General features: G+C 35.7%; 2 protein-coding genes across 5 annotated transcripts in view; one reads left to right on the top strand and one right to left on the bottom strand.

Moving 5' to 3' along the window:
• The window catches only part of LOC111059065 (ATP-dependent DNA/RNA helicase DHX36), a 35,675-nt gene extending 30,898 nt beyond the window's left edge, over positions 1 to 4,777 (top strand). The window contains exons 19-20 of the mRNA XM_039431209.1: positions 1,640 to 1,737; positions 3,504 to 4,777. Coding sequence (XP_039287143.1) covers positions 1,640 to 1,737; positions 3,504 to 3,603 — 198 coding nt within the window. The 3' untranslated portion in view covers positions 3,604 to 4,777. The remainder of the gene's footprint in view (positions 1 to 1,639; positions 1,738 to 3,503) is intronic.
• LOC111060077 overlaps positions 4,360 to 27,941 on the bottom strand; it is a 48,937-nt gene continuing 25,355 nt past the window's right edge. The window contains exons 1-4 of one of the 4 annotated variants that reach the window (XM_039431240.1): positions 26,967 to 27,004; positions 26,715 to 26,725; positions 14,073 to 14,144; positions 4,360 to 9,899 (exon numbers count right to left, since the gene is read on the bottom strand). In XM_039431240.1, the coding sequence (XP_039287174.1) occupies positions 8,448 to 9,899; positions 14,073 to 14,120 (1,500 nt within the window). In that variant the 5' untranslated portion in view covers positions 14,121 to 14,144; positions 26,715 to 26,725; positions 26,967 to 27,004 and the 3' untranslated portion in view covers positions 4,360 to 8,447. Of the gene's footprint in view, positions 9,900 to 14,072; positions 14,145 to 26,714; positions 26,726 to 26,945; positions 27,010 to 27,941 lie in introns of those variants that run through there. The other 3 variants (XM_039431219.1, XM_039431233.1, XM_039431227.1) reach the window with 3 other exon arrangements.

Below are 27,941 nucleotides of genomic sequence, written 5' to 3'. Positions count from 1 at the left end.
TGAAATTTCATTATTAAAAAATTGAAAACCTGATTTCACATATTATCTGAACTAAAATATTGTTTTTAAAATGCATAATTTTGTTACAAGCAAATTGAATTAGATTGGATTTTCAAATGTACCGCCATAAAGACCCCATAAAATGGCCGCTCCATAAGGAACATGAGTGTCATGACCTGTATTTATGGACCTTGATATATTTATAATACAACTGACGAATTGGCAACGTATATAGTGCTGTGGGGGGTGAGGGGGGACTCATCTTCTCCGATTCCTATCGGACTATTTCTGTGTGGTTGATTATAGTTATCTAAACAAAAATTCAATCAATTATTACTTTAATATTGTAGAAATATGTCCTAAGCTAGGAGCACACCAGTTAGTCAAGACTAGACATGATCAGACACTTTTAGTCACAATACTTCACATAGTTGCTTATGAAGACATGTCTAATTGCAATGACTAATCAGTGTGAGTTGCGTCATAAGCAACTATGTGAAGTATTGTGACTAAACGTGTCTTGTTCAAGTCTTGTCTTGTCTTGACTAACCGGTGTGCGCCTAGCCTTAGTCATAATGTGTGAATTTAAAAGTTGTGTAAATGTGTGCTTATTTCAAGTGGAGTGAAATTTATGAATTTTTCATCTTTCTTAACTGTTATTTAAGTTTTGGTACTTGAATTCCTTAACAAATACCTTTTTCAAACTTGTAACTTTCAATGTGTCCACTTGTCTACAAGTGAAAAAATATCGATAAAATGTTATCCCGACCTTGATTTAAACTGTTTTAAAAATTCGGGAAGCTAGGAGTTTAATTTAAAACAACCTTGCTACTTTGGAGTGATGATCCGTGGTCTAGTGGATAGAGTGCTTGCTTAGCAACCTGGAGATCCCGCATTCAAACCCACTCATCACCAAAAGTTTTAACTGGGTTATTCCCGTGTTATCGGATGGGCACGTTAAATTGTCGGTCCCGGCTGAAGTATGACAGTTTTAAGGCCTATTGACGGCTTAGATTATATATTGAGACGAGATGGGACCTTCCCACAAGAGACTTCTTACCATACGAATTTACAATACTTTACTTTACAATAAATTTATTGTGTTCAAGGAAAATTATTATTCCAAGAAATGGATCCGCTCATCATAACATTATGGGCCGGTGTTTCCGAGCTCGGGATTTAGGCAAGTTCTAGACTTCAAACAACTGGAGTCAGAAAATTGGCTTTCCAAAACGGGGCGTAGTCGCAGTAAATAGTTGCAGCAAAATGAATCTTTATTTTCTCATTTCTATAATTGGAAACGTTTTTCCTTGACGAAATGAAACATTCCTAAATAATTCAAAATAGCTGAAACTTTACACTATTTTCTCTTCATTTTATTTCGTGTTCTAGTTTTTCGAAATTTAATTTAAACGTGACTTTGACTATGACTACGACTACGCCCCGTTTCGGAAAGCTAATTTTCTGACTCCAGCTGTTTAAAGTCTAGGATTTAGCTGAAACCGGCCCTATATGATTTTAACCCTAGAATTATAGACCTGCTGAATCCCAAGCTCTGAAATCGGCCCTATATGATTTTAACCCTAGAATTATAAACCTGCTCTATGGTGATACTGTCATACAGTATTTTATTTTTCAGGACTTACGTATGAGATTAGATTGGATTCTTGAGCAAAAAATCTCGAACCCTGGAGTTATTGATTGGAACTTAGATACTGAAGAAGTCCTTGTTTTAGGGTGAGTATTTTTGCATGAGAAAGTTATACCTTTGCCATTTACTTCAAAGTAGTTTACATTCTTTTGTGATCACTTCATATTTATCGTATACTAGAGGGCGGGCTCGTTTCGCTCGCCTTATCTGTCTGGCTAGGAGGCTCCGCGCATGGACCTCCGGCAGAATCAGACTAGAATTAGACCACATTTTCTACTTGAAAATACATTGCCCCGGTGGGGTTCGTACCCCCAGCACCTCTTGATTGCCGGCCATTAGATCATCAGACCACTATAGAAGTACCATTGCCCAGTTAACGCGTCGTTAAAAACGCCGCGGAATTAGCGCTCGTATTTTGGGCCTTAGCCAAATCGGCCAGATATCAGAATATTTATTTATTTTATTTATTTATTCATACAATGAGTACATAATAGAAATGATAAGGAGAGAAAAAATAAGGTAACCTTGTGCTATTCCTCTTCCAAATTTAGATAAGGTTACACATAGTCCGAAATAGGTCGTCTTGTCGTTGTTCACTTCACAGAATTTTCAGTACTTAATTATTTTCACAAAGTAGATTTTTAAATTTAGATGCTTCAAAACCAAACATAGAATAAATATTCCACATTATTATTACTAAAATAGAAAATATTTTTTTCCTCCACCTACTGTCTAAAGTACTTACTTTACCCCCTGAAACCTAATACTAAAGTGTCACTTTTTCGCTCTCGGTAGTAAAAAACAGAAAAACTCCCTAGGGAGTAAAAGTGACTCCATTTAAATAACATGGGGAGCATCTCTATTTTTAAACTTACATTGTAATAGGTTAGAAGTCTAAGCTCAGATGAGAAAGCATAATAGAGGTGTCTGTCATTGAGTCAACTGAATTCAATACCACAACCAGAAATTTTATTAACTCATGAAATATATGTTTGTATGATAATTATTATATTCTTAATATTAGTAGACGATAAAAATTTATACAATTTTAAAAATATTTTATTCTATTCAAAATACCAGCCAACAAATATTTTTGATCTGCAATTCAAATCTGAACCGCGTGATCTGGAGTCAGCCATTTTTGGTAGCTGCTCAGCTGATATAATTGTTACAACTTTTGCCGATAGATAGCGCAATCGGCAGTGCCAATCAGACGACCGGTTTTTAGGTTTTAGATTTAGGTTATGTTGTTAGTAATCATTGTCACCAATACGTAAGTTATTAGAATGATTTTATTTGCAGTTTCTATAAAAAAATGTAGATGGAGGAAAAATGTTGTGTACATCACGAGCGAAACTTTTTCTCCCTCAGGAAAATTGCTGCTCTCGGCTTCGCCTCGGGCTTCAAACTTTTTCCCACAGGGAGAAAAAGTCGTACTTTTCACTCTAGATATACAATAACTATTTCCATATATATTGTAGCGTTCATCGAATTTCCTTCCAGCTATTTATTTTTTCACGATATTCACAGAAGCGAGTCTTGATAGTTTTTTATAGCATCGTTAATTAAGAATTTAATTCTATTAATAATTATTAGAAAATTGTGATTATGTTACAGCATATTATTTCGATTTTTATCAATCGTCATTTGAAAAAAAATTAGTAGGTTAACTACTTGACATAAAAGATGTGGAAAAATGATTTTTGACTTTAGAATTCAGTTAATATTAAATATTATATTATATCAATAAATTTTATTGATATGCTAATGTTTGGAAGAGTATCCATTATACGGCATTCAAGTACTGTATTAAATTTGAAAATATGTTATGATCTTATTTATATTTTTGCAGGTGCATAGCTCAACTCATCTCCCATGAAAACAGTGATCTAATGGACGATGAATTTGGAGGAGGATCAGATTTCTCGGACTCGGATATCGATAACATCTAAAATCTTTGAAAATGTCTAAATGTGATTTCAAATAATCGTGAGTAATGAACTGCGAATACTTGGTTGTCATCAATTATTTAGCTTTTTTAGTCATTTAATTTCTAGTAGTATTGAAAATGTGGTGTGTGTGTTAAATATGAAAATTTGGTGTTAAATATGAAAATGGTGTTAAACGTGAAAATGTGGTGTTAAACGTGAGAATGTATTGATGTATTGTTAAACGTAAAAATGTATTTGTAAATGATTCTCTATTTTTTGCGATCACGTTGTGGATTGCAATTAAAAGTATTTTTCCACGAGTATACAAAATTGTCCGCCTTACCGTTTTAGTTATATGGCACAAGTTGAACTATGAAGATTTGCCTATGATAATGAAAACGTCCCTATCATTATAATAAGTATTTCTATTAATTATTTATTTATTTAATAATCGAGAAGTAGTTTATCCTTACGACTAGTTTTGTACATGATGGAAATATAATTTCTATAGTAGTAGATTATATACAGTTGTGTGCACAAGTTAATTGAGAAGATAAACTACAAAATGTTTCCAGTATTCAATCATGTTTTTCTTGTTAGGTTAAAATAAAACAATTTCTTTTACCGAGAAAATGCGCTCAATATTTATTAAATGTTTATTGTTCGTGATCGAGCAGAATTGCCGTGAATTCTTATTTTAGAAAGAGGTGAACTATATATGAATATTGGTTATATTTCAAGTGCATGCAGGGATTGGAATCAATAACTTGAAACAAGTTTGAAAATAACAATTTAATAGAAAACATTCCATCATACAGCTTCCACAGCTCATTCAAACATGGTTAGCTCTTAAAAGGCACTTCATACAATAAATAAATAAATAGATACTGTGTAAATAACGATAATAAAATTCTACCAACAAAAACAACGATTAAACATGAAATGTAAGTATTTGATTATTTGACTTAGTATATTTATTATTTTGATTTTTCTAAAGCTCGAAGTTTTGGTTTTGATTTTTATATTTCTTATCAGATGGAAAACTCATTTGGTTTTCGTTGTCATTTTTCAAGTCTTTTGATTTCATTTTATAATTATTATTTTGTGAATATTCTCTATTTGTTTGATTTCATTGTAGATTGCAATCTTATTAGAATGGGATTTTCTAAGAATATACAGTTGTTGTTGTCTTCTACATGTTTGTCCTCACTACTTTATCACCGTCTTAGTTCTAAGCTATCAGTTTTAAGCTAATGTTCCAGCAATACAGCCTTTTGCCAGGCTCATGACAGACAAAAAATGTCAAGACATTAGTTTGATTTTAATGAATTATCAATCCAATTAATTATAATATTTATGGTTAATTATAACCGTTGTCAGTTATTTGGAATTCCGTTTGAAATTAATAATGCGTATTAAATGATTACAAGATCAAAATACATGTGAAATTATATTTTTTGTTATTGTTCCATTGCTTAGAGTGCATCCAATTAGCATTGTAATTTTAGTTGGATTCCGAATTCCAGATTGGAATGCCTTGGGTTTTCCATAATCAATAGTGTTTTCCTCGGAAGCAATCCAATCAGTTCTGTAAATTCTTAGCAATTAAATGTGGATATAACTTTTTTATATTCTTATTGCTCTCTAAAATGTTGTGGCTGTAAATGTTTCAGGTTTTTTGGTACGGTATTTTCTTAATTCCTGTATTATATTGTCAATAATAAATCTTTTACCTGAAAGTATTTGCAATTTTTAATGTGATTTTCCATCACCCAGAGAAATTAGCATCTTCAAGTAGTCTATTCTGGATACATTTATTTGTACCGACAGTTTCCATGCGGTAGAAGTTTATTTTGGGATTTGTTCAGCTAATCCGTTCAAATTTATTAGCTGAGTGACAGTAACAAGAATATTGGAATTATGTACTTATTCCAAACGAAATAACCTGAGGTTCAGCCTATTCAAATGGTTTATAGGTTTTGTTAATACAATATACCAGTAAATTAATCTAACTCACTCACACTTCTTATGAAAAACACACTAAATAAATGCACGTTCACTCTAGCAAATTGAATAAATACTACATTACAACAATACAATTTAAATAAATTAGAAATACATATATTCACTAAAACTAAGTAGCCATTCAACCTATGTGAATATCTGTGTAAATGATATTTGTATGATGATTTAGAATAATTTAGTACGTAAAATCACAAAGAGTACGGTACCGGTATCTAACAATCTCCTGTTCTTCTCCAATACTAAAACAATATATAGAAACATTTCCCGAGAGAAAAAAAAACAATAATTATAATCAAATTTAAATAATCCAAATGCGTTAACATGGATTCTCCATAGGGAATTTGCTATTCTACAAAACATAGCTATATCTGTTGTTATTGAGCAAAAAATGCATTATTAATGAAATCAATTTAATACAATATTTATTAGAAACTTCCACAAAATATAAAAATATAATCTCAACTTGTTAAACATGTATACTCCTTGTTTAATGATTTTAGAACTCTCCAGTTTAGTTAACAGTCGCTCATAATGATAATCAAGTTCCATGAATGGATAGTAAATTATCTAATGTTTATTATTGCACAAAAAAGCTTGATAGTTTGTTATACCTTACCCAAAAATTCACACAGGTTGAACATATCAAGCCAATAAAATCACGTTTCTACCACTTGAATCTTATTAGCTTCCCCTTAAAAGTTAGATATTAATCTGTATTTACAAACCTAAATCTATTCAACTAGATAATTATTGGGAGGTTTGAGCATTAACTTGACATTTTCAACTTTTATTTGAAAAAGTTGATTACAATGAAGGTAACATGACATTTCAGTATTATGCCAAGACTTAATATCAAAATTAGCTTTGCTTGAAACAAAACTTCACTAAAAAACAAATACCCTGATGGATTACTATTCATTGGATATGAGTGACAAATCTTGGAAACGATTCATTCGTCGGATTGTAATAAATAGAATACATCGTACTGTTGATTTATCTTGTAAGCCTTCAACGTAAAAGCTCACAGATCATTGACCTATAAAATAATCTGCTCTAACTTGAGGATAAATGTTTTTGTATGCTGTGAAACTATTTCGGCTATTCAAATCTAGTGAAAATTATGTAATTACTGAAACATCTCTTATATTCATTGAGGCTGTCAAATACATATAGGTCTACTCTAAAAATGCAGCAGTTTTGATAGAGTAGCCTTTTACATTATTTTTACATTATAAGTAATCTATAATAAATAATAGTTTATAAAAACAAATAAATATTTTGATTGAAGAATCAATCTACTAAATCTCTCATTACAAAGATTATTATTCATCGTGATGAATAACTTATCAATTAATAGTTAAAATAAATTGATTGTAATTTTACCAGAACCCCCATACTGTTATTATATTACAATAATTTGATTTCAAGTTAAAAATAACTACTCTAAAGAAATGAAAATTAATTTAAATTCACAAATGGCAGGGTTTACATTCAACGATTTATATTCTAAGAGATTTGCTTGATACAGCCGTTTAGAAAAACTTTATTGAGAAGTGCTCTCTCTCTATCACTCGACAACTTGGACACGTGAAACTTGATTTTCTGTTTCACAGTATTTTGGATGGAATAACTTATTCATTTCCTCTATTAGTCTTACTTTCTTCTTCTACTTCTGCTTTAAAGAATGGACATAGAGCATATAATATTTGTATTATAAGACTGTCTTCCATAGAATACAGCTCTCATAATATTGCTTCTCCTATTCTTACAAATTCATTACCACCGTCATATTCATGACAATAATTTCCAAAATTATCTCAATATACTTTTGATTTAATCGATCTGATCTCTAACCCACATGAAATTTGATTCATTTTCACTAAATGAATCAAAACTTCACTTTTGAGGATCAAGAATGTTGATTACAAGCAAAAAAATGCTAATAGAAATTATTTCGAAAATGATCAGATAAAATTGAATTTTGAATCAGGTTCAATATTTGCTGAAACTACAGTAGGCCTATATAAAGAGTACTACGCTATAATTTGATCAATGAGTTTGCTGATGCAAACAGTTTTTTCATGTGGCTTGGAGATCGTGATCACCCCCTCAATCTCTTGTTGAGCAATTTTTAAGTCGATCAAAAATTGATAATTTTTCTCGAGGAAAAAATATTGGTTGTGAATTATATTTAATGTTCCATTCTTCTTCTCATCTTTCTATCAAGGGAACAATTTAACTGTGAATGTACTGGTTTTTATCTGAAGCACAGTCAAGTTGAGCTGTATTTGAAACATTAATAAGTCAACAAAGTTGCTTTTATATCCACTCTGAATCAAATTTTATTTGGGTGTGGATTTATTTACTCTTCTTATTCTTTTACATAGGCTCAATCAATTAGGAATGCATTTGAATAATTGTTTCTGATAATTGCACTATTCATTTATTAGAGTCAGTCCTGGTTGCACGCACAAAAGCCTTTTATATTTTAATCTTTATTACATACCATGGGGACTAATCAGAGAAGTCTTTTTTGAAAAGAAGGCTTCTCTGATTGGTTCATGTGGTATTTAATCACGATTAAAATTAAATAGGCTTTTATGCAACCGAGCCTTAATAGATTAATTATTTCTCCAACTCCACTTCTAGAATGATCTGAGTTTCTCTATCTTGATAGATCAAAGTACGGGAGAAAATTAGATTGAGCTTCACTGTTTTTTGTTTTCAATTCGTACACATTTGTTTAAGAATACGTGAAACTCAATTGAGCATTATATAGGAGGGTTGAGGTCCTTCATGTGTATTAGATTCAGCCCATTGCTTGTTAGGCCACTGGTTTTTCACGAGTAGAAACAGCTCTTGGCAACCTTGACTGTGGGGACGGGGGCGGGAACAGGGGCCGGATATGCAAGCGCCTTGGGCGCCGGCCGCAGCCTCAGCCTGAGTCGGATGCAAAGAAAGGCAGAGAGCAGACAAGAGATGACAAGGACGGCGAGCAGGAGGGCGAGGGTGGCCGCAAAGCCAGGCGTCGTCATGCAGATGACCCCGGCGTGGCTGGGCGCATCAGCCGGGAACACCATGGTGGGGGCGGTCGTGTTGGAGTCGTCCAGAGAGAAGGTGAGGTCGCCGGTGGACACCACGCGGATGATGCGGTTGACGCCCACCTCCTCGGAGGCGTCGCGACGGTGGCGTCTCACCCTACGCTCGTCCCTTGGCCGGTAGCCATCGAGCACGACGCGCTGGGGCGGAGGCGGCGGTCCGTACGAGTCAGCCTCTACGTGTCCCGATGAGCACTGGTCGGGGCACTGGTAGCGACATATCTGAATTGTACACTGGAAGTGCACCTCCATCGAGTCTGGGAACTTGAATGCTTGGAAGTGAGCGTAGGACAGCACTGAAGCCGATGCGCCAAAGTTCTTTATCTTGGTGAACCTAGACATAAGCTTCGGCCTTGTCACACAACCCTGTCTGTCAACCAGCTGTATCGGAGCCCGTTTTCCGTCATGAGCCATGCAGTTCCTGACAAGCATATCGAACTTGGAATCGTCATCCTTGATAGCTAGCACCATGGTCATAGTCTGGCCGATCTTGACAAGGCCGGAGACCTCACTGGCCCATGGTCCCTTGCCGACCTGAATCTGCATCCAGCAGCCGACGTTGTCGCCGGCGAAGTCGGCTCGCACCACGTCGAGCATGTCGACCGGGAATGGCCGGAACGTAACCGACTTCTCGTACTGGTCGTGCCAGGTGCAGCGCAGCTTGCGGGCCTGGTCCCAGACCTCCTGCACCTGTGGGTCGTACTGCACGACGATGATGTTCTCGAAGTAGGTGCCCGAGCCGGAGTCGGCGCCGTAGCCGTAGAGGCCGTTCTCGGTGTTGCCTGCCGTGCCGCACGCGTGGATGCCGATCTCGAAGTTGGCCGCCGTTCGGCCCAGCCCGGCTGGCAAGTGCACGCAGTCCGCGTTGCTGTAATGGCCTTTACTAAAAACAACCCCGTAGAACGGCTTATCGAATCCGACAAACACCTTCATCGAGTTCTTCTCACACTTGACATCCAGACTGACGATCTTTGGCATGTCGGGCGCTGACACCGGCCAGGCGTCCAGCTTCTCGATGGCGTCTGGGGGTGGTAATGGCGGGGGTGGTCCGTGATAGGGCTGCGGAGGTGGGGGCAGTGCGCCGTGGTATGGCTTGAGTAGCAGCGGTCGACTTGCCTCCTTGCTCACAGACTCCTGTGCTATCTGGTCACTGCCGCCTGACACAGCTTCCACTACTTCCACTTCTTCACAGCACTGCAACATTTAACAAATATATCGTGTTACAAACAAATCTGAGAATTGATAGCGTGAGGAGTGAATTACAATTTAGATCACGATGCACTTCGTGGCGTTTGGTAATAGTTATTTAGAGTTAAATAACTTTTATTTAGTTATTGAGAGGTAATTGAAATTCCTAGAATGACAAATTTTTTATAGTAAAATACGGGATTCTATTCAAAACTCGATAACTAAAATTTCTAGAATGACACATTTTTGTACAGGAAAATATAGGTTTCTATTCAAAACTTGACATATTGAACTGACCGCATCCTCGATTCTGTTTAAAGATTAACACTGTTCTAAGAATAAACTTGGAGGACAGGAAACTTTGCTGAAAAATACAATACGGTACGTTATGGCTGAGAAAATTGAATAGCGACAGTCATATTTATGACCATGTTTTAAATTTCGATTAGTCTTGAGACTCGCCGGCGAGAGGACGAGAGCTTTAACGACGGTGATTTCAGTTGAAGAATGAACTAGGAAGGATGGTAGGGGGGGGGGTAAACGTAGATTAACAAACTGACAAGTTTCTCCAGAGATATTTGCCGGCTGCCGGCACGGTTTGTTTTAGTTATTGGTGGTTGATTGAGGGGTGAGGAGGGAGGCATTTGGCCGAGTGACCCGGGTTACTCCATCTCTGTCTTCATCCTCGTATCACGTGACCTGTTCGTTAATGGAATGAGAGACCGGTCTTGCGTCTCGCGTCTACTCGGCCACTGTCAATGAGATGCGCGCGTCGCCTTGTGTGACCTAGAGACCGCGTGACCGGGCTACACCTCCCCCCCATCATCCTGCCCCTCTCCATGTGCGAACACGATTACTAGTTTCAAATACCTATTCCGATTCCGATTGTATCCGTTGTGTTTCCGGAAGCAGTGTTGTAGAATGGCGCACATGCATACACCTGACTAGATTATCAGTGTTTTGTCTGCAGTCATTGCGAAATCTATGCATGCCTATGCTGTATGCTATTTGCACTTTGATGAATGAAATGCAAATAATCGATTAAACCGAATTTGTCACTAGGACAGTTCATAGATTAATACTTTTTTTATTGAGATACTTGATGAGATAATTGCAGGTACGTTCAAGAAAAGTCAATTCTCAACTTGGAAATTTGAGTACCTCAATTTAGAAATTTGAGAGAAATTTCTCTTCCTCCGAGAAAAGTCAATTCTCAACTTTGAAATTTGAGTAATGTCTTCCCTCTCCAAACATATATTCAAGTTCAAGTTTCAAGTTTTATTGTTTACATCAGCAATACAACAAAATAAAAAACACTATCACTAACTTGAGTCATTCAAAAAATTATTGATTAAAAATCATTTATCAACGCTTTAGAATCTTAAAATGATTATTTTCAAAGGCAACTTTATATAAGTATTTTTAACCTATGAGGGGATTAATGAATTTCTATTCATGATGATTTCATGAATGGACCAATGGAGAGATAAATAGCTGAAATGAAGAAGTGATTAGTTCTTCCTGAACTTTAGTTTTCAACTCAAAGGTTTGGGTTTCCTCTAAATGGTGTAGACTAGTTTCATTTCGGTGAAGTTTTCATTGTTACATAATTATAAGCCATTGATTTTTGATTTTATCCATGAGAAAAATACTGTGAAAAAATGAGATTCTCATTTGTTGAGATGACATAATGGCTTGATTTAATTTTTGATATGAATGAGCAATTTCCTGCATGAACAATATTGCTAAAAATTTCAGTGGGACTGTACCAGCATAAATTTTCCCTTCGCTGAAATCCCTGAATTCATATAATATAAAGTAGAACAGCCTTTCATTGCGGGACATTGTCTTAACAAGTGAATTCATAATTACAATATTTTTGCTGTAGGAATTCTACTTGAAAATTCTGGCTACTACTTGGGGCCGTTTGCACAGTCAAAGCTTAAACTGGATTTAATCAGCTGGTGGCTTTAACTCAAAATGAAACAAGTTTAAAATTAAATTTAGTTTAAACTGTCACTGTGCAAACGGCCCTTAGAAGAGAAAATTGCATCAGAATGTCCTTTCCAATTTACATTGGACTATTTTCGTGCAGTTGACTATAGAGTCGGCCGATTACAAGCAGACTTTTAAACGACAGTTTATTCCGTCAATATTGTTCATAAGGTATTAGATTGCATTCGAATCTCAAATCTCAGAATTGCATGAAAACAGAAGCCTTGAAAAACTGATGTTTGAATACTTAGTACATATTGAAATCTCCACTGATATAAATTGAAAATTGCATGGCAAATAGAGAATTTGATTTGATATAATCGAAAGATATTGAAGCAACAAAGTGTTTCCTGCGGCAGAAGAAGGGTGTGGCAGCGACAGTGGACTTTGAAAATGTGGTCACCGCTTATTATAAAAGTGATTAGAATGTTTCCACGCGAAAAATGGGCTCAAATAGGAAATGAGGGTTCAGGGCGACCGGCACACTTACAGGTAGTAGTCACTTGTCAGCTCAACCCGGCAGTGGCCCAGAATAACAACAGTTATTTGGACACCGATTATGGAGGCAGCCGCGTAAGAAGAAGATGAGAAGGAGGAGGAGGACGACCACCGCATGCTAATTGCTAACCGAATTAGGGAGGGGTGGGAGGTAATGGGGAGTGGCCGCAAACCAACCAACGCTCCCTAAATTACCTAAATTATTTTTGACAACCGAAGAAAGTAAACAAAATTTGGTCGCTTCCTAGACGCCTACCGGTTCTTCCCAGTCGCCAACTTCCGATAGAACTATTTATTCCGTAACAAATTCAGACTGAGACCCATATTCGAGAAATTTAAGGATATCTGAAGAAAAAGCTCAACACACAGATGACACAGTAATTTATTTCAATTTTATATTTTGATGTTACCGAATATGAGTCGACTACAAAATTTAACCTATTTATTTCCAAGTAGAAAATATATTCTTTTAGCAAATACAGACGCTGCTGGAAGGTATATTCAAGTGTCAAATACGGTACAGATGCTGCTATGCTTCTGTCAGGAGCGGGTTAAAGTCCGTGTTTCGGAAGGGGGAAGGTTGTTATAGAGGAGTATAACTTTTATATACTCTAGACTCTAATGATATTTCAACTAGAAAAACTATATATTTTATTATATTTTGATAAAAAATTGAAGATAGAAGCTTTCAACGTCTATAGTATCTATCCTTGAATTCGTTCCTGGCTAAGCCTACTCAAAATTGAAATATAATTTTTAGATTCTAGGAATTTAATGAATACTGATTTGATTGATTGATTTAATCATTTTGTCTTCAAATACACACATAAAGATTGGTCTCATTCTGGTTAAGATCAGGCATTTAATTTCCCATCATTTCACATTTCAAAATACGTAATTTACCGTAATTATGTTTAAACATTAAGAGTTAAAAAGGAAGCACTTTCCTACTGATTTCATACAAAATTTTGGCCCGAATTATTGTTACAGTGGATTGCAAAAACGTTGTTTACGATGATACGATATCATTTACGATATCATATTACGATCACAGTTCCAAAAAGGAAGCGCTTAGATTTCCCAATGATGCCCTCTCGAACATGCCCAAAGTAATAGAGATGTAACATTATACAAGGTTGTAACTTGGTTGAAACTCTCTCCAATTCAGCATTTTCGTATGCTTTTCCACTCTTTTCCGATCAAGAAAGATAGTAAACTCATTGACAACAGTAGTTGTATGCTGTAGGTCCTATCCTGTATCCTATTTTTCCTTTCATCTTTTGCATATTACAAGCACAATTTCACAGAAAAAGATGAATAGCTGTTTGACTCTAGTTTCAAAAGCGTATTTTTTGTTATCTATTCTCTAACACAAGAGGCAATTCATTCTCATTCATTCATTCATTCATTTCATTGCATTCACTGACCTCCTGTAAAAGGGTTGTTTGGATATTTGTCATGTCTCTAAGCAATCATTAAATGATTCTATTATCTACCATCTCGAGGTTCATAGTGGTCTCTGAACTCCTGAACAGAGTAAGTATATATATGCACAGTACATTTTTTTTCAATTGAAAACCAACATTTTTACCGAACTCGCAGTAAATTATACAAACGAATACCTGAACTCCTCACCCCTCGTTCATACACAGAATATTTTTTGATAATATACTATAGGTGACCTACCCCGTTAGCGAGTAGACACAGTAGCAGGAAGAACCAGCGAGGCAGCATTCCGTAGCTCAACCAGGATTCTATCTGAAAAACATCAAACAATAAAATTAGTCATTCAACGTTTTTTCTCTAAATAATCGACATCCTAAAGATAAACGGATTATTAATTTGGATTTTCAATTAATTATTATAGTACAAACTAATGCATTAGCCTAACTGAACCATAAGTAGGTCGATTGTAATGTTTCAGATATCAGTCACTTGTCAAGCTCCATTACTTGATAAGTCTTATCTTTAGAATTGATAAGTTGCTGGAGGTTGAGGCTAAGAATCTAATACATGTATTAAATATAGAGAAAACAGAAGTTCACTAATGAGTATCATTCTTGTCCAACCTAATTAATGGGTCATAAAGAGAATGTTGGTTCTCTTTCAAAATCATGAGGCCGTGTAATCATATTCCATAATCTGTGGTAATTATTTTGAAACGCATTTCTCAGTCAATAACGGAATTGAGTGAAAGTAGAGTAGTTCTAAAAGTTTGTTTCAGATGATTATTATTTCTTATTAGTACAAATTGATTTTTTACACCACAAAATTAATTTACTGATACGCGTCATACTGCCTTTCTTGATAAATACACTTATGTGTATATACCATATACAGTAAAACCTCGATAATTCGGACCTCTATAATTCGTAGGGGATGCTTGGTCCCTTGAAAAAACATCTATAATTCGTAGTAGAGCAATGTATTTCGGTATGCTCGATAGTTCGTAGTAAAATAGATGCGCTGGCTTTTTTCGACCTCTATAATTCGTAGTTTTGTATACAGCGTAAGGTGCGCTCCGAACCACTGAAAAACATACATATCGATTTGAGCAATCTTAGGAATAAAATTGTAGGCAACCAATGTTTGCACCAGACTGTAGCACTATGAGAGCAGACAGGGCGAGACCTAGCCCGTCCCCGGCTAGCAGCCGGTCATTGGGCTTGTACGACGCACTCCCCGAAGGGTGCAACGGCTAATAAAGTATTTATAGGCATATCTTACATTCTTCAGGAATCCATGCATTCAGTTAATCGTGAATGGCTGATCAGAAAAATAACTGCTCACCACTTCAAATTAGAATTTTATCCTTCGATCCAGCATTCAATTGAGTGAGGGAAATGAGTAGACACTGGACAACAGAAATCAATTTCTAGCTCAGCAGACTTGCATAAAAACTAATAATAATATAAATTGAACTGATGTAAAGTAAACACACCATAATGGTTGAATGATTCTATTTTTCTATTCCGAATCTTCTCATGTTATTCCATATCATGAATAATTATATTTCAATAGAAATATTTCCTTATCGTGAATGACGTGCTCGATAATTTGATTGAGTTGATGTAAAATGCGAGCATGTGTGGATTGGTGTTAAATTGTGAGAAACAGCAGTCCGTCTGTGACCCGTTCTATAGCTGCACCGTTTCCAGCCAGGAGTTCTCCCCAATAAGGCGATTCAATTGCAACAACTGCACTAGCCCTACTACCGTATCCTATCAAATCACTATAAGGATAGTAGACGACGACATGTGTTGTATTCTTTGTTTCCCTCATATCCTCAACCTCAACCTTTAATACAGTTCATTGTGAAGACGACTGTTGTCAGGCATTTAGTAGTTGATGACTGGAAGTTTAGTGGTGAGGCGTTCAATTCTTAGAATTATAGTACCCTTTAAAATTAATAAAATATTAAAAAACAAGAATACAAATTGTAACGTAACTACTATTTTCGGTGATCACACCATCGTCAGGTTATAAAAATAAATGTTTACTAATAGTTTTGTTATTTTAAATAAAATCTTCAAGTAAATTATTTTAGCAGCTGCTCCTATCTATCAACTCTATCTACCCTATCTTTATTAATTTTAAAGAGTACTATAATTCTATTTTATAAATACAAGAAAGTAGCCCTGAATTCATACATTTTAAATAATATTTACTTACTTTATGGTACCATCTACTACCAATTTTTCAACCTCCGATCACATATCATAAGACACACAAAAGCGGTAGGGGCGATTTTCTCAGAAATGAACAGCTTATCATCCTGTAATCAGTGCGGCAAGATCGTCAATTATTGTAGATTATAGACCCAGAAACTTGGGCTCCTCACACTTGAGTCTACCGCTGAGTGCTAGTTGCGTAGCGTTACTCGTTTTTGCGAGCAAAAGACAATAATTTAGCACAAATCTAACGAAGAAGAATGATTCAAATTGACGCAGAAAACATTATGAGTGATGTATTTGTGCGTGGATGGTGTCGAAAAATTGACGATAAGTTGAAGTGACTTCCGGAATCGACAATCCGGCCACGCGCATTCATTCGTCTTTCATTCATGGCCAATCGGAGGTTGAAAAAAACTACCCTAGTAAATTCGTACTAAGACAATACAAAACATTGTAACAGTGTGAATCACACTATAACAATACAAAGTACGACGAGCTAGCTCCAAACAGTGGAAAATAGTCAAATACAGTATTAATCAATATTTTCAACACTACTGGAACTAAATGTTGAACAAATAATAGTCCAGTCAACTAAGAACAGATTCGGATCAGGCCAATTTCCCCCTTTGATAACTATTATGTCAAGGTCCTGGCCCATACTCCTCTTGCTTCCCCAAAGGTTACCCCTGGTGAAGAATACCCCGTCAAAGTTTCACTCTGCAAGAATTTCTTAGGTAGTTGATATCTCAGCTCTTCAGTTATGGATCTGAATATGATTCCATTGTATTTACAAAAGAATACCCTACAATATTGTTGTCTTAAGCTTTTTAGCAAAATATTAGCGTTCAGCAGTTGTTACTAAATAAGGTGAGAAAATTGTTATCCTCGAATGCTAACATTTTTCCGAGAAATAGTTTAAATGGTTTTATGAAAAAATGTTTCAAATAAAAGTTATAGCTCATTTCAAACCACTTATTAAGATGGAAGGGTGCAGACTGTCTGTACTCTTGATAGGGTATAGGTAGATAGGGTATACTATGAGTAGACAGGAGCAAATTTCTCTCAAAAAACTCAGCCTTACTCTTTGGGATCTCTAGGCAGTGTAATGTGTATGGATCCTATGTTGAGAGTGTGGCTATTCCGGGGACGCACGACAATGTCGAACGACTCCTACATGGCTGGGCTCTCCACACAAGGTTGCTAATCTCTTATCTTTGGGAAAAAAGATGCGTCCTTTATGGAAAAAAGCTGAAGAATTTGAAAGTAAAATTGAAGGGAACTTCGTAGAGTTGGTACAGTTACTGAAATGTTTATTCTAATGATAAATTCTTATTTGGTGATCTATTCTATAATAAAGTAAAGAACTGGCTTATACACGTACGTGATAAGAAAATATGTTTGACGCATTATCACGTCTGAACTACTGGACTAATTAACTTGAAATTTTGCATATAGATTCTTAATTAACCGGGGATTCTCAATTCTTCAAAATTTCATTACGTCAAGTTTTCAGTTTGTCAAGTTTTAAAATAGACCCTTGCGAAGCTTGGGTTACCTGCTAGTCTCCTAATGAAGCTAATATGTCAAAAATTTCAAAATGAGTTCCTTCAAATTTCTGATGTAATAGTTTGAAAATGTTTTGATGATGTCTATGGAGAGACCGATGGGGTTTTCTCTAATTGTTGCTGAAGCCCGAGAAATCACAAAAAATGAACAAATTTCTGTCTGTATCAGATGTACAAGCAAATCAAGAATGTTTGAACGTATTCAGGATTTGTTGAACTCAATTAGCTTTCTGCAAAAGCTCCATGCTCAAAAATTACACTTCTTGGATGAAAATGACTTGAATATTGAGAAATGCTTCGGTCAGGCGTAAATGATGGTGCTTCGGTAATAAAAGGACATTTGAATGGAGTGAATGATTTTGAATTTATATTAGAAAACTGAAATCAATCACAAGAAGTGGAACGGATATCGCACAAAATATGTTTTGATATTTAATTTAATTTTCACGAGATACTGATGGACAATTGGATCTACCTAGCATGAATAATTAGTTTTGTGGAGCCAATCAACTGCACTTGCTCGCATTGCTAACATCTTACTTTCTCTGTTCGCTCATGAATGTGGACGTTTTTATCAGATTTGTTCTGGACTGTTTATCACAAATGAATTCCTATCGTTTCGAGGTCACTACTTCTCCTTTCACGGCTATTTGATATTCTACTTTTTCTATCCTATTAGTGCATTCAACTTCCTCTATCACGTTAGGCCAATTCTTTCCGTTCCAAAACGGAAATCCTATCTATTGCAGTTTTCGAATCAATGCCGTTTCGTGAGTTTCTCAGACGTCCAGTGAAAGTCAATTAAAAATAACTGCATTCGCCAAATAAATTAGTCAGTAGTCTGAAGAGGATGAAGACAATAATTATTCCTCTATAAAGATTTAACAGCCACAAAAATAATTGGAATAGTCCCAATTTCATTATTAATGTACATTATAATATTCATGCTAATTTAGACTCCAGCTTATAGCCAATTGAAATTGAAGCAGGGGTGCCCAAGGGGGAATCCTCCTTTGAATTTGAAAGTCTTGTCGGGGGCAAAAATGGTCAGCTACAGTGTTTTAACTCTGAAATGACAACTGACGACTTTTTTTTAATTCTCAGGATTTATGAGGGGGATCTAAATTTGCATTTTTACATTTTTTGTGGGTGTGCGTCTATTGTGTAAGGATGGTCATTATTCAACCTGGAAATCATTTAATGTAAATAAAAATATAAAGTAAACTATTCAAGGGAATAAAATAATCAAAAACTGAAATTCAATTTTACTTATATGGTAAGGATTTTAGGCTATAATAGTCTATTATTTCGTATATACTGTACATAAAACTATTAAGTTACTGTAGTTTGAATTTGTAATAGACTATTCTTGAGAAACTATATATAATGTACATAAACTCATAAACAAGGATGCAGGAATATCCTATCGATTAACAGTTAACCATAATAACAAGAGACGAAAAAGTAAAGTTGCATACCAAACAACGATCTAATAACAATATTTTCTCTCAACCATAGTATAATGTGATTCAACAAAAAGATTGCCTGATACTGCTTGGGTAGGCCAAATACGAGTCCATTCAAAGGAGTTTTAAGGAGCAGGAGTTGGTAAGATGCTATAAGAGTTAAGGAGCAGAAACAGCGCAGAGTAAAAATAAAAAGTTCACGAATAAGAAAGAACATGATCCACAAAATAGAGAAAAAGTTGAAAAAATATATAATATGATGACTTGAATAAATTCTATCGTTCTCCAGATCTGCAGCACTGTTGTCATGAAAATATGTCAGGTTCTAAGGATCCTGATATTCGTAGCATAGGACTGATTTCACAAAATGTTACCTCATTCTTCCTGAGATTTAGCTGGTTTAATTGGAAATCACATGGTCCATAGAGAAGTGAGATGCTTTTATTTATTGGAATGAATTGATTGTTGCAGTCTTACAGTGGACATATTAAAGAGTAGAAAGCGTGGACTTCATGATTACAGTAATAAGACACAGTGATAGGATGTTGGAATCTGTATAGATAGGTACTGATGTTATCTGATGTGTTAAGGCTAGACGCACACCAGTTGGTCAAGACAAGACAAGACTTGAACAGACACGTTTAGTCACAATACTTCACATAGTTGCTTATGACGCAACTCACACTGATTAGTCATTGCAATTAGACATGTCTTCATAAGCAACTATGTGATGTATTGTGACTAAACGTGACTAGTATTGTCTAACCGGTGTACGCCCAGCCTTATATAACATATTATATCTACAAGTGTCATGATACATAGGTATTCCGATCCTTTCCACGAATAGTTGATTCAAGAGAGATCAATCACATCCGGATTCAGCACAATGATGAGCAGGTATGAACAGCTGATTCATGTGGATTGAACCAAGGTACCTAGAATACATTTGTATTCTAGGTACATTGGATAGAACCCTGTTATTGCAACTCAGCGTCAGTAAAATGATTATTATCATTTAATTTTTAATACAATTCATAATTAATTAGAACTTCAGTAGGAAAAGTAGTACATATTACAGTATGATAGACTATAGATTCTCATTGACATTGTTACCACTTCAAAGTGGGCCGTTTTTCGCTTGAAAAAAAATGATGATGAATTGATTCAGTGCTCACCACACTGCTATTATCATAATCATCATCCAGTCGCAAATTCCTCGCTTAAATTGCAAGTGGATTGACGAGTGAAACGATGCCACCGATTGGGCAGAGAGGAAGGAGAGAGAGAGAGAGAGAGTATGAGTGAGAGAGCTGCGGAATTTGGATTTGGATGTCGAGCCGGCGGCCGTGGCCGTGACCCAGTGCGGCTGATCACTGGGGCACTGACACTGATACTGCATACTACACTGATACTGCATACTGACACTGAATACTGATAATGATACTGCATACTGATACTGCACTGACTGATAATGATACTGCACTGACACTGATAATGATACTGCATACTGACACTGATTCTAATATTGTTACTGCATACTGCACTGACACTGATAATGATACTGCATACTGACACTGGCACAATCACACCGACCCTTCTCTCCTGTTGCCCATTTTCACACAATCCTCAACATTAGCATCACTAGCCATCACATTACCTATAACCTATCAGCCCACTAGCCGCCCTATCATTTTTTTTTCGTCAAACATAGTAAATACATAATATTTCCTCTGTTTTTATTGAACACGAGCTAGGCCAAACTATCAACTAGCTAGTCGTTCTTAATTATTGCAATGGAACTGCTTTTTAATATGATGTTGGGAGCCTAAATGATTCGGTGTGATGTGAGATCTTATTCAAAAAATGATGAATAGGACATTAGATAGACAGACGATAAAGAAATGCTATGCTCTAGGCATAAATAATGTTCTCATCACAAGTTGCCCATCTCTTGCCTAATTCTGTTGTGACTGATTACAACTGATTCGGTAACTAATTCAGTTACTTCTTGCTTGGGTACTGTCCTTTTCAGACTCAGAATGTTTTTTTATTTTCTGAAATTCTAGTGCCGGGTTGCACAAAAGCCTGTTGATTTTAATCATGATTAAATTCTAGGAGAACCATTCAGAGACAGATTTTATGAAGGGAAGCCTACTCGGATTGGTTTTCGTGACATTTAATCACGGTTAAAATTGAACAGGCTTTTTTGCAACCGGGCCTAGGAGTCTTATTTATTTACTGAAGCTTCGTTGACATTTCTCAGTATTTGAGCAGGCAGATCAAATTTATTCTATACTCAATTTTTTTTATTCTTAAACCGATTAACAGCTCTGGAATCACAATGCTATAATACTCTTGCAGAGTATAAGAATATATCTCAACAACATTCCTCATAGCCAGAAATAGGATGCGCTCTTTTGAATAACTTGCTGAGGGTGAGGATGATGCCCACATGATCTCCAGGCTTGTGTGTCGGTAATGAGATGGATAATGATGAGAGATGAGTGAATTTGCAGTTCCAGTTGGGTTCCGAACCAGTAGTCGATAATCTCATGATTCCCGGATTCCGGAGAAGACATTTCGCGGATCCGTAATCATGTATAATGCAATACTCTTACCATACTACTAGGTAGATTTATCCTATCCAAGTACTACTGTTATAGTACTTAGCTACAATAAAATATCTAGAGCAGTCGATAATCTCATGATTTCCGGGTTCTGGAGGAGACTTATGCCGGATCCGTAATCCTTGTGCGTCTCCAATCATACCCTCCTGCAATATTATTACCATAATACCTACAAGGATATTCCTATACAAGTACTACCATAGAATAAATCAATCTTTTAGAATAAAACAATACCAATATGTATATTATGTTTACTACTATTGTAGTACTTAACTACAATAAAATGATAGCGATACCTTGATGGTTCACATGTGGCGTAAGGGGCGGGGCGTGAGGTAACAGCCGGAGGGACCAAACCAGGCATCCGGTTCTGAAACGTCGCCGCCGCCGCCACCAGGGTACCTACCTTCCTGGCTCAGACCCAGGCCGGGTTCGTGCAAAAAACAACACAAAAAATGAAACATGCAAAGTGAAATAAATATGGGTCGTCTATGAACGTGTTGCGAAACTGCTAAGATAACAGTTCTTTTCGGGAGGAAAGGGGTTAATGAACACAGGTCTTTTGGGGGACGGGAGTGAGAGAGATGGAGTGGGAGAGGGGGGTGCGTGTATCGGGGAGCCGCGGGCGATTCGACCGGTCACAATCGATATGCAAGGCTTCACTAGTTGTCGGCGGCTTGCCTACTAACCGACAGACAACTAGTCCCCTTCCCCTCTCCACAAGGAAACCAGGCACCCAGAACCTCCGCTGAGCTACATACTACAACATAGTACTCACCCTATCAATGTAGCTGACTATTTAGAGGTGTGGTAGTAGCGGGCAAAGTTGTAAGAGCAACCCGACTTGGTTCTCACACCACGTGTTCAACGCTCTCATTGGCACAATCTAGTTTGACAAGATCCATATCATAATTCAGATCTGGGATGCGTCACCTACTCTGTAATATCAGTGATGATAACTGAGTTCTGTGATGAAATCGAATAGTTGAGCCAGCTCCACTGTGGGAAACCTTACATCATTATGTGGAGCAGCTTTGGCAAAACTGTGCTCGATTCTGCTCCAGTTGAGAAGTTGTTGTCGTGAAGATAAGACAATCACAACCGATTGATCTCTCTAATCTAAAACCTCTGTCTTCACGGTTTTTTTTTAATAATAATTTTTCAAGAGCTCATTTTTTGAGGAATGGTTCAATAATGGGAAATGAATTTATTGGATTCAACTAAATACATAATACACCCTTCAAACAATGTAATCAAATTCAAGTATTTCAATAATGATATCAAACAGTCATGTTGATGTAAGTCGATGAAGTATGTATTGCCTATATAAATTAAGCTATTATATTGGTTATTTCAATCAACGGCTTCATAAGTTCATAACAGTTATCCAAGTAGCAAGTAGGCCTATAGTCAAAATACCAATTACCAAATTAAGCTTTAAATTTTTCTAATAGAATTGAAAGTTCATCAGGAATCTACGCTTCTATACTAAATAGAATAATTCAATGATTATAACAAATTGAAAATGTAAACATATCGAGCAACAGAGTCCTGAAAAGCTGTAATAAGGCTCACAATAATATTCACTTGCTAATTGTCAAATATTTTATAAATTCACAATTATTTCAAGATATGTATTTGATAATAATTTTTTGTACGTGGATAATGGTATGAATTTAGGATTAGAAAATGCCCTTCAAACAATTAGTATACTCGGTTTTAGTATTAACTTATACATGGAATTCAAACCTTGGATCAAATGTCATTATTTTTAATAAATGTAAGAAGTTTGATGAAACAATTCTCTTTTATGAAACAATAAAAATATTATTCCCGTGATCAGTTTTAATATCAAGGATTCACCAATAAGGAGAAAGAATCTATGGTATATTAAAAATATTCCATTGTAATATCATAGTAGAAGGTGTAAAGTATTGGAAAATCTAATGTAATACATAAATTTGTGACAAGTAGAGAATTTATACATTCATTTCCAAGGATCCCACAAATGCAAAAAAATTGACTCAATCCTGTATTTTTCATATATTTCTAAATAGCTTCCGTTATTATTCCAACAGAGGCTGCCATTTCGAATGAATACCAATTATGTTATCAAGAAACAGTGAAAATTGTAACTTTGAAAGGAATTTAGAACACATTATAATTAGCCAACACTTGAACAATTCATCAAGAGTTCATTATATTAAAATTATTTTTAGTGAATGAGTAAAACTATTCGCATTCCATAGGAGAAGGTTATTTCTTAGTAATTGATAACGCACAAACGGCAACAGTTTTGCAAGGCTTTCTCTCAAGTAAAATGTAAATGGCACTCAGCTAAATACTCTATAAACGGAACAGGGAAAGGAACTCTGTCGGCTGTGATTATATTATAACGGTAGAAAGAAATAAAAAACCTGAAAAGAGTTTTACTGATACCCAGGAATAGAACAGAGGCGTCCTCCTTTTTAAGAGAAAGGATTTGCTATCGTGTAAAAATACGATAAAGCACGAATCTGTGTCTCCTCTGCTTCACAGATTATCTGCCTGCTGCTTTCAGTTAGCAGAAGTTTAGCAGCTTCATGGAATTAAATTTCTGTCAATTAGTGCTTATGGAAGGACACTAACTTGGTATCTTGAAAATATGGATGAAGCTACTAAAGAAATTAATAATATTACAGATTAGTAGAGCAAGTCTTATGGGTTTCTGAGACCACGATACTAGAAAACTGTGTTATGTTATTTTGGGAGTGTCCATTCACCATAAAAACTATACACTTGTGGTTTTAATTGATTGCAGCCTCTAATGAACAGTTCTCTTTTATAAAACAATAAAAATTTTATTCCCGTGATCAGCTTTAATTAAGGATTCACCAATAAGGAAAAAGGATTTATAGGATTTTTATTATTGTCATGAACGTGGTATCATCGCAAAGTATAAGAACTTTTCTTAGGTTGACTTATCAACCTTGTTATCATCGTATATTTTTCTGCTCGAATTCTCTCACAAAAGGCGAACAATGGTAAGTTTAAGCACCCGAGATTGTAAAATATTTTCTCGAAAGTAAAATTGATAGTAAAAAATTAGATCACAACAAATTATCAAATTATATTATGGGAAATGTTGAAAATCATTATTACAGTAGGCCTACTTTCAACACTATCCTGACTGGAAATATGTCTTTCTAAGGTAAGGAGACTGATAGCATCTATAAAACAACAGAAAACACACACATGCTTGCGGTCATGAATATGTCTAAATTTAATTTATTGATAATGCTCAACAGATTTCATGTGTCAATTACTTAGAAAGAAAGTGAACTAGTTTGATAATTGAGGAATGTTATACATTTGATTATAAAAGTGCATCCTCTATTTCTTGGGTGCGACCATAAAGTTCCAATAAACGTGAGCACTTAAAAATGCTTGCTTGAAACAAAACAGTGCCTGCCTGCCCTAGATGCCACCAGTAGAAATCTAAACTGAGCCAGGCTGTGGACGTGACTTCTTCTTCCGAGTGAAATTCTGGCAGTAAACACCTTTTAATTGAGTGCAGCGTCCCAGGCAAACAACTAGCTTTGGATAGAAACAAAAAGTGGGACAACTACTCAAGTAGTGTTTGTTCGTGACAAGTGGAATAACACGTAACCAGACTGTTTCATCAGCATCATTATCACCATCAGACAACACAGAAAAAGGTGTAAGATTCAAAATGCATAAATGTGTTGGTGGCTAACTACTCAACTAAAAGAAACATCCCAATTTCCCACTTTCTAAAGCTAGAGAAAATCATTCCTGATGGTAGAGCATCCAATTATCAATCCATGATTGACATATTCCCACTCAGGTACAGTATATTGATCACCTGTACTATGTTATAACTTGATTCTATAGTGAGGTACGTACACGTTAAAATGGCAATATTTGAATAACATTGGTGTTGCTATCCTTGTCTATCATTCAACAAAGCAGATAGCGCTATCCTTTCTAGCACTGCAACGTTGCCAGATTGTTTTTAACAATGCAGAAATATAATAAATTAACAAATATTTCATCTCAATTATAAAAGTTTTTCATTTTACCATTGAAAAACATATTTTCTTGACGAATACTTATAGTTGATTATTGTTTACTTTATAAACTATATAGTTGATTGATGGTTTACATTATAGTTGATTATTTTAAAAAATAATGAAGTGTTAATATTAAATTGGATAACCGGTATTAGCTATCCCCTATAGAAGGTAGTGGCAAGGCAGAGAATCGGCAACACTGTTCTCCTATCTTCCTCCACTGCCATCATAACATGGACCTTACTATAGTGAGGTTTTTGATAACAGAACATTCTCTCTCAGGCGAAAGAGAAGTTGATAGAATAATTATTACGGTATCCGACTCAGTTCTATTACTCGATTCTCGATACCCAATAAAGTTGTGACAGATGGTATTAAGTTACAAAGGAGCAACTCCACGCTTTTTTCTTGGTTCCTCGAGATACGTGTTATTGGGGTCGAACTGTAGTAACAACAATAATTGCATCATTATTTCTGCATATGGGTGATACTGAGGGCCTTATGCACCAAGCATCCGAGTTCACGGGGTGTGCACAGTGCACACAGAGAACGGTCAGCAGTCAAAAAGGTTTCAGTAGGATATAAATGATATACTGGATTAAATAATATACGAGATTATCTATACCCTTCTATTACTGCTGGAACTCGAAACGCCAGACCGCTGTGTGCACACAGACACCCTCAAACGGTGATTCATGAGCTTGAATGTAAAGCATTATCATAGATGCAACCATATCCTCATGTAAACTAGTTTGGCGTTAAACTTAATATGACATTAGTAGATAGAAACTTGATTGAATTGGATTCATAATGGAGTAATTTGAATTGTACCAAAATAAAGAGAAGAGAATGCGAAATGAATGAAAAATTATCAGTTACAATAGAATCGTAATTTGATCATTTTAGGATAATTCAAAACTTACGTGACTTGAGCGTGAGCCAAGGTGGGAAGAAAGTAGGGTCAAGTGTGCGAATTGACCATTAGTAGATATGAGCATTAATATGAGCATTAGTAGATAGAAACTTGATTGAATAGGATTAATAATGGAGTAAGTTGAATTGTACCAAAATAAAGAGAAGAGAATGCGAAATGAATGAAAAATTATCAGTTGCGGAATCATAATTTGATAATTTTAGGATAATTCAAAACTTACGTGACTTGAGCGTGAGCCAAGGTGGCAAGAAAGTGGGGTCAAGTGTGCGAATTGAATAACAGAGCTGAAAAAAACGTAAAAGATAATGTTACTAAACAGTAATAGAACAGAATTTATTCCATAATCAACTCATGACGGGAAAAATTGATTCCATAATCAACTAATGACGGGATATACTTGAGGACACAAGGATACTTAAGGATACTTGGTGTCACACCATAAGTCTAGTTTCAATTAACAGTTCAGCTGTCTTGTGATCTCGATTTTCAAATTCATAGGAAACTATGATGGGCATAGATAATCTTGACTTATGCAAAGTTTTTATAAAGAAACTAGTCAATAATAATCTTCACTCGAGCTAAAGGAGATTGAGAGTACTCAAGCAGAGGTTTGATAGATGATTATATCTCCACTCATCGAGATCTACAGGACTTTAACGGGGAAATTTTTCTAAGCGCGTGAAAGCTTCAGGTGAAATTAATTAAAAAGATTGCTCGAGTAATGTTTATGTTAATATTCGTACGGATTTTATAGGTTTACTCATGTGCCACTAGATTTGTAGAATGTCACGACTTTAAAATATATTTTATAAAATTCTACTGAGGGATATCGTCTATTCTAATGAATATGATTGTAATTCTAATCACAGAAAGATGCTTTCTTCTTTTGACATGATTTCTCTGGAGAAATCGAGATGATCCAGGATTGAGTCAAGAGAGGGATCTAAAGAGATTGGAGGTTCGCCCCCAAAATATACATGCTGAGACTTCTATTGGAAAAGTATAATTCTATATCACGTGAATTGGGCTTACAAGGGGAGAGCTTCTCCCTCTCCTCAGCACCTCCTAGATCCTTTTGTATAAACAAGAAAACAACATTTGCACATTAACACAACTGTTAAATTAGTGCGAATGTTAAATTATTAAACATTCTAATTACATGTGCTAATAGCTTGAGAACATCATTGTGGAGTGTACTAGCAGGTTGTCAGGGGCT

This window comes from Nilaparvata lugens, chromosome 1 (assembly GCF_014356525.2).
Source record: "Nilaparvata lugens isolate BPH chromosome 1, ASM1435652v1, whole genome shotgun sequence".
In the NCBI taxonomy this organism is placed as follows: domain Eukaryota; kingdom Metazoa; phylum Arthropoda; class Insecta; order Hemiptera; family Delphacidae; genus Nilaparvata; species Nilaparvata lugens.
Note: the sequence above shows the minus strand (reverse complement) of the source record. Positions and strands in the feature narration are given on the sequence as shown.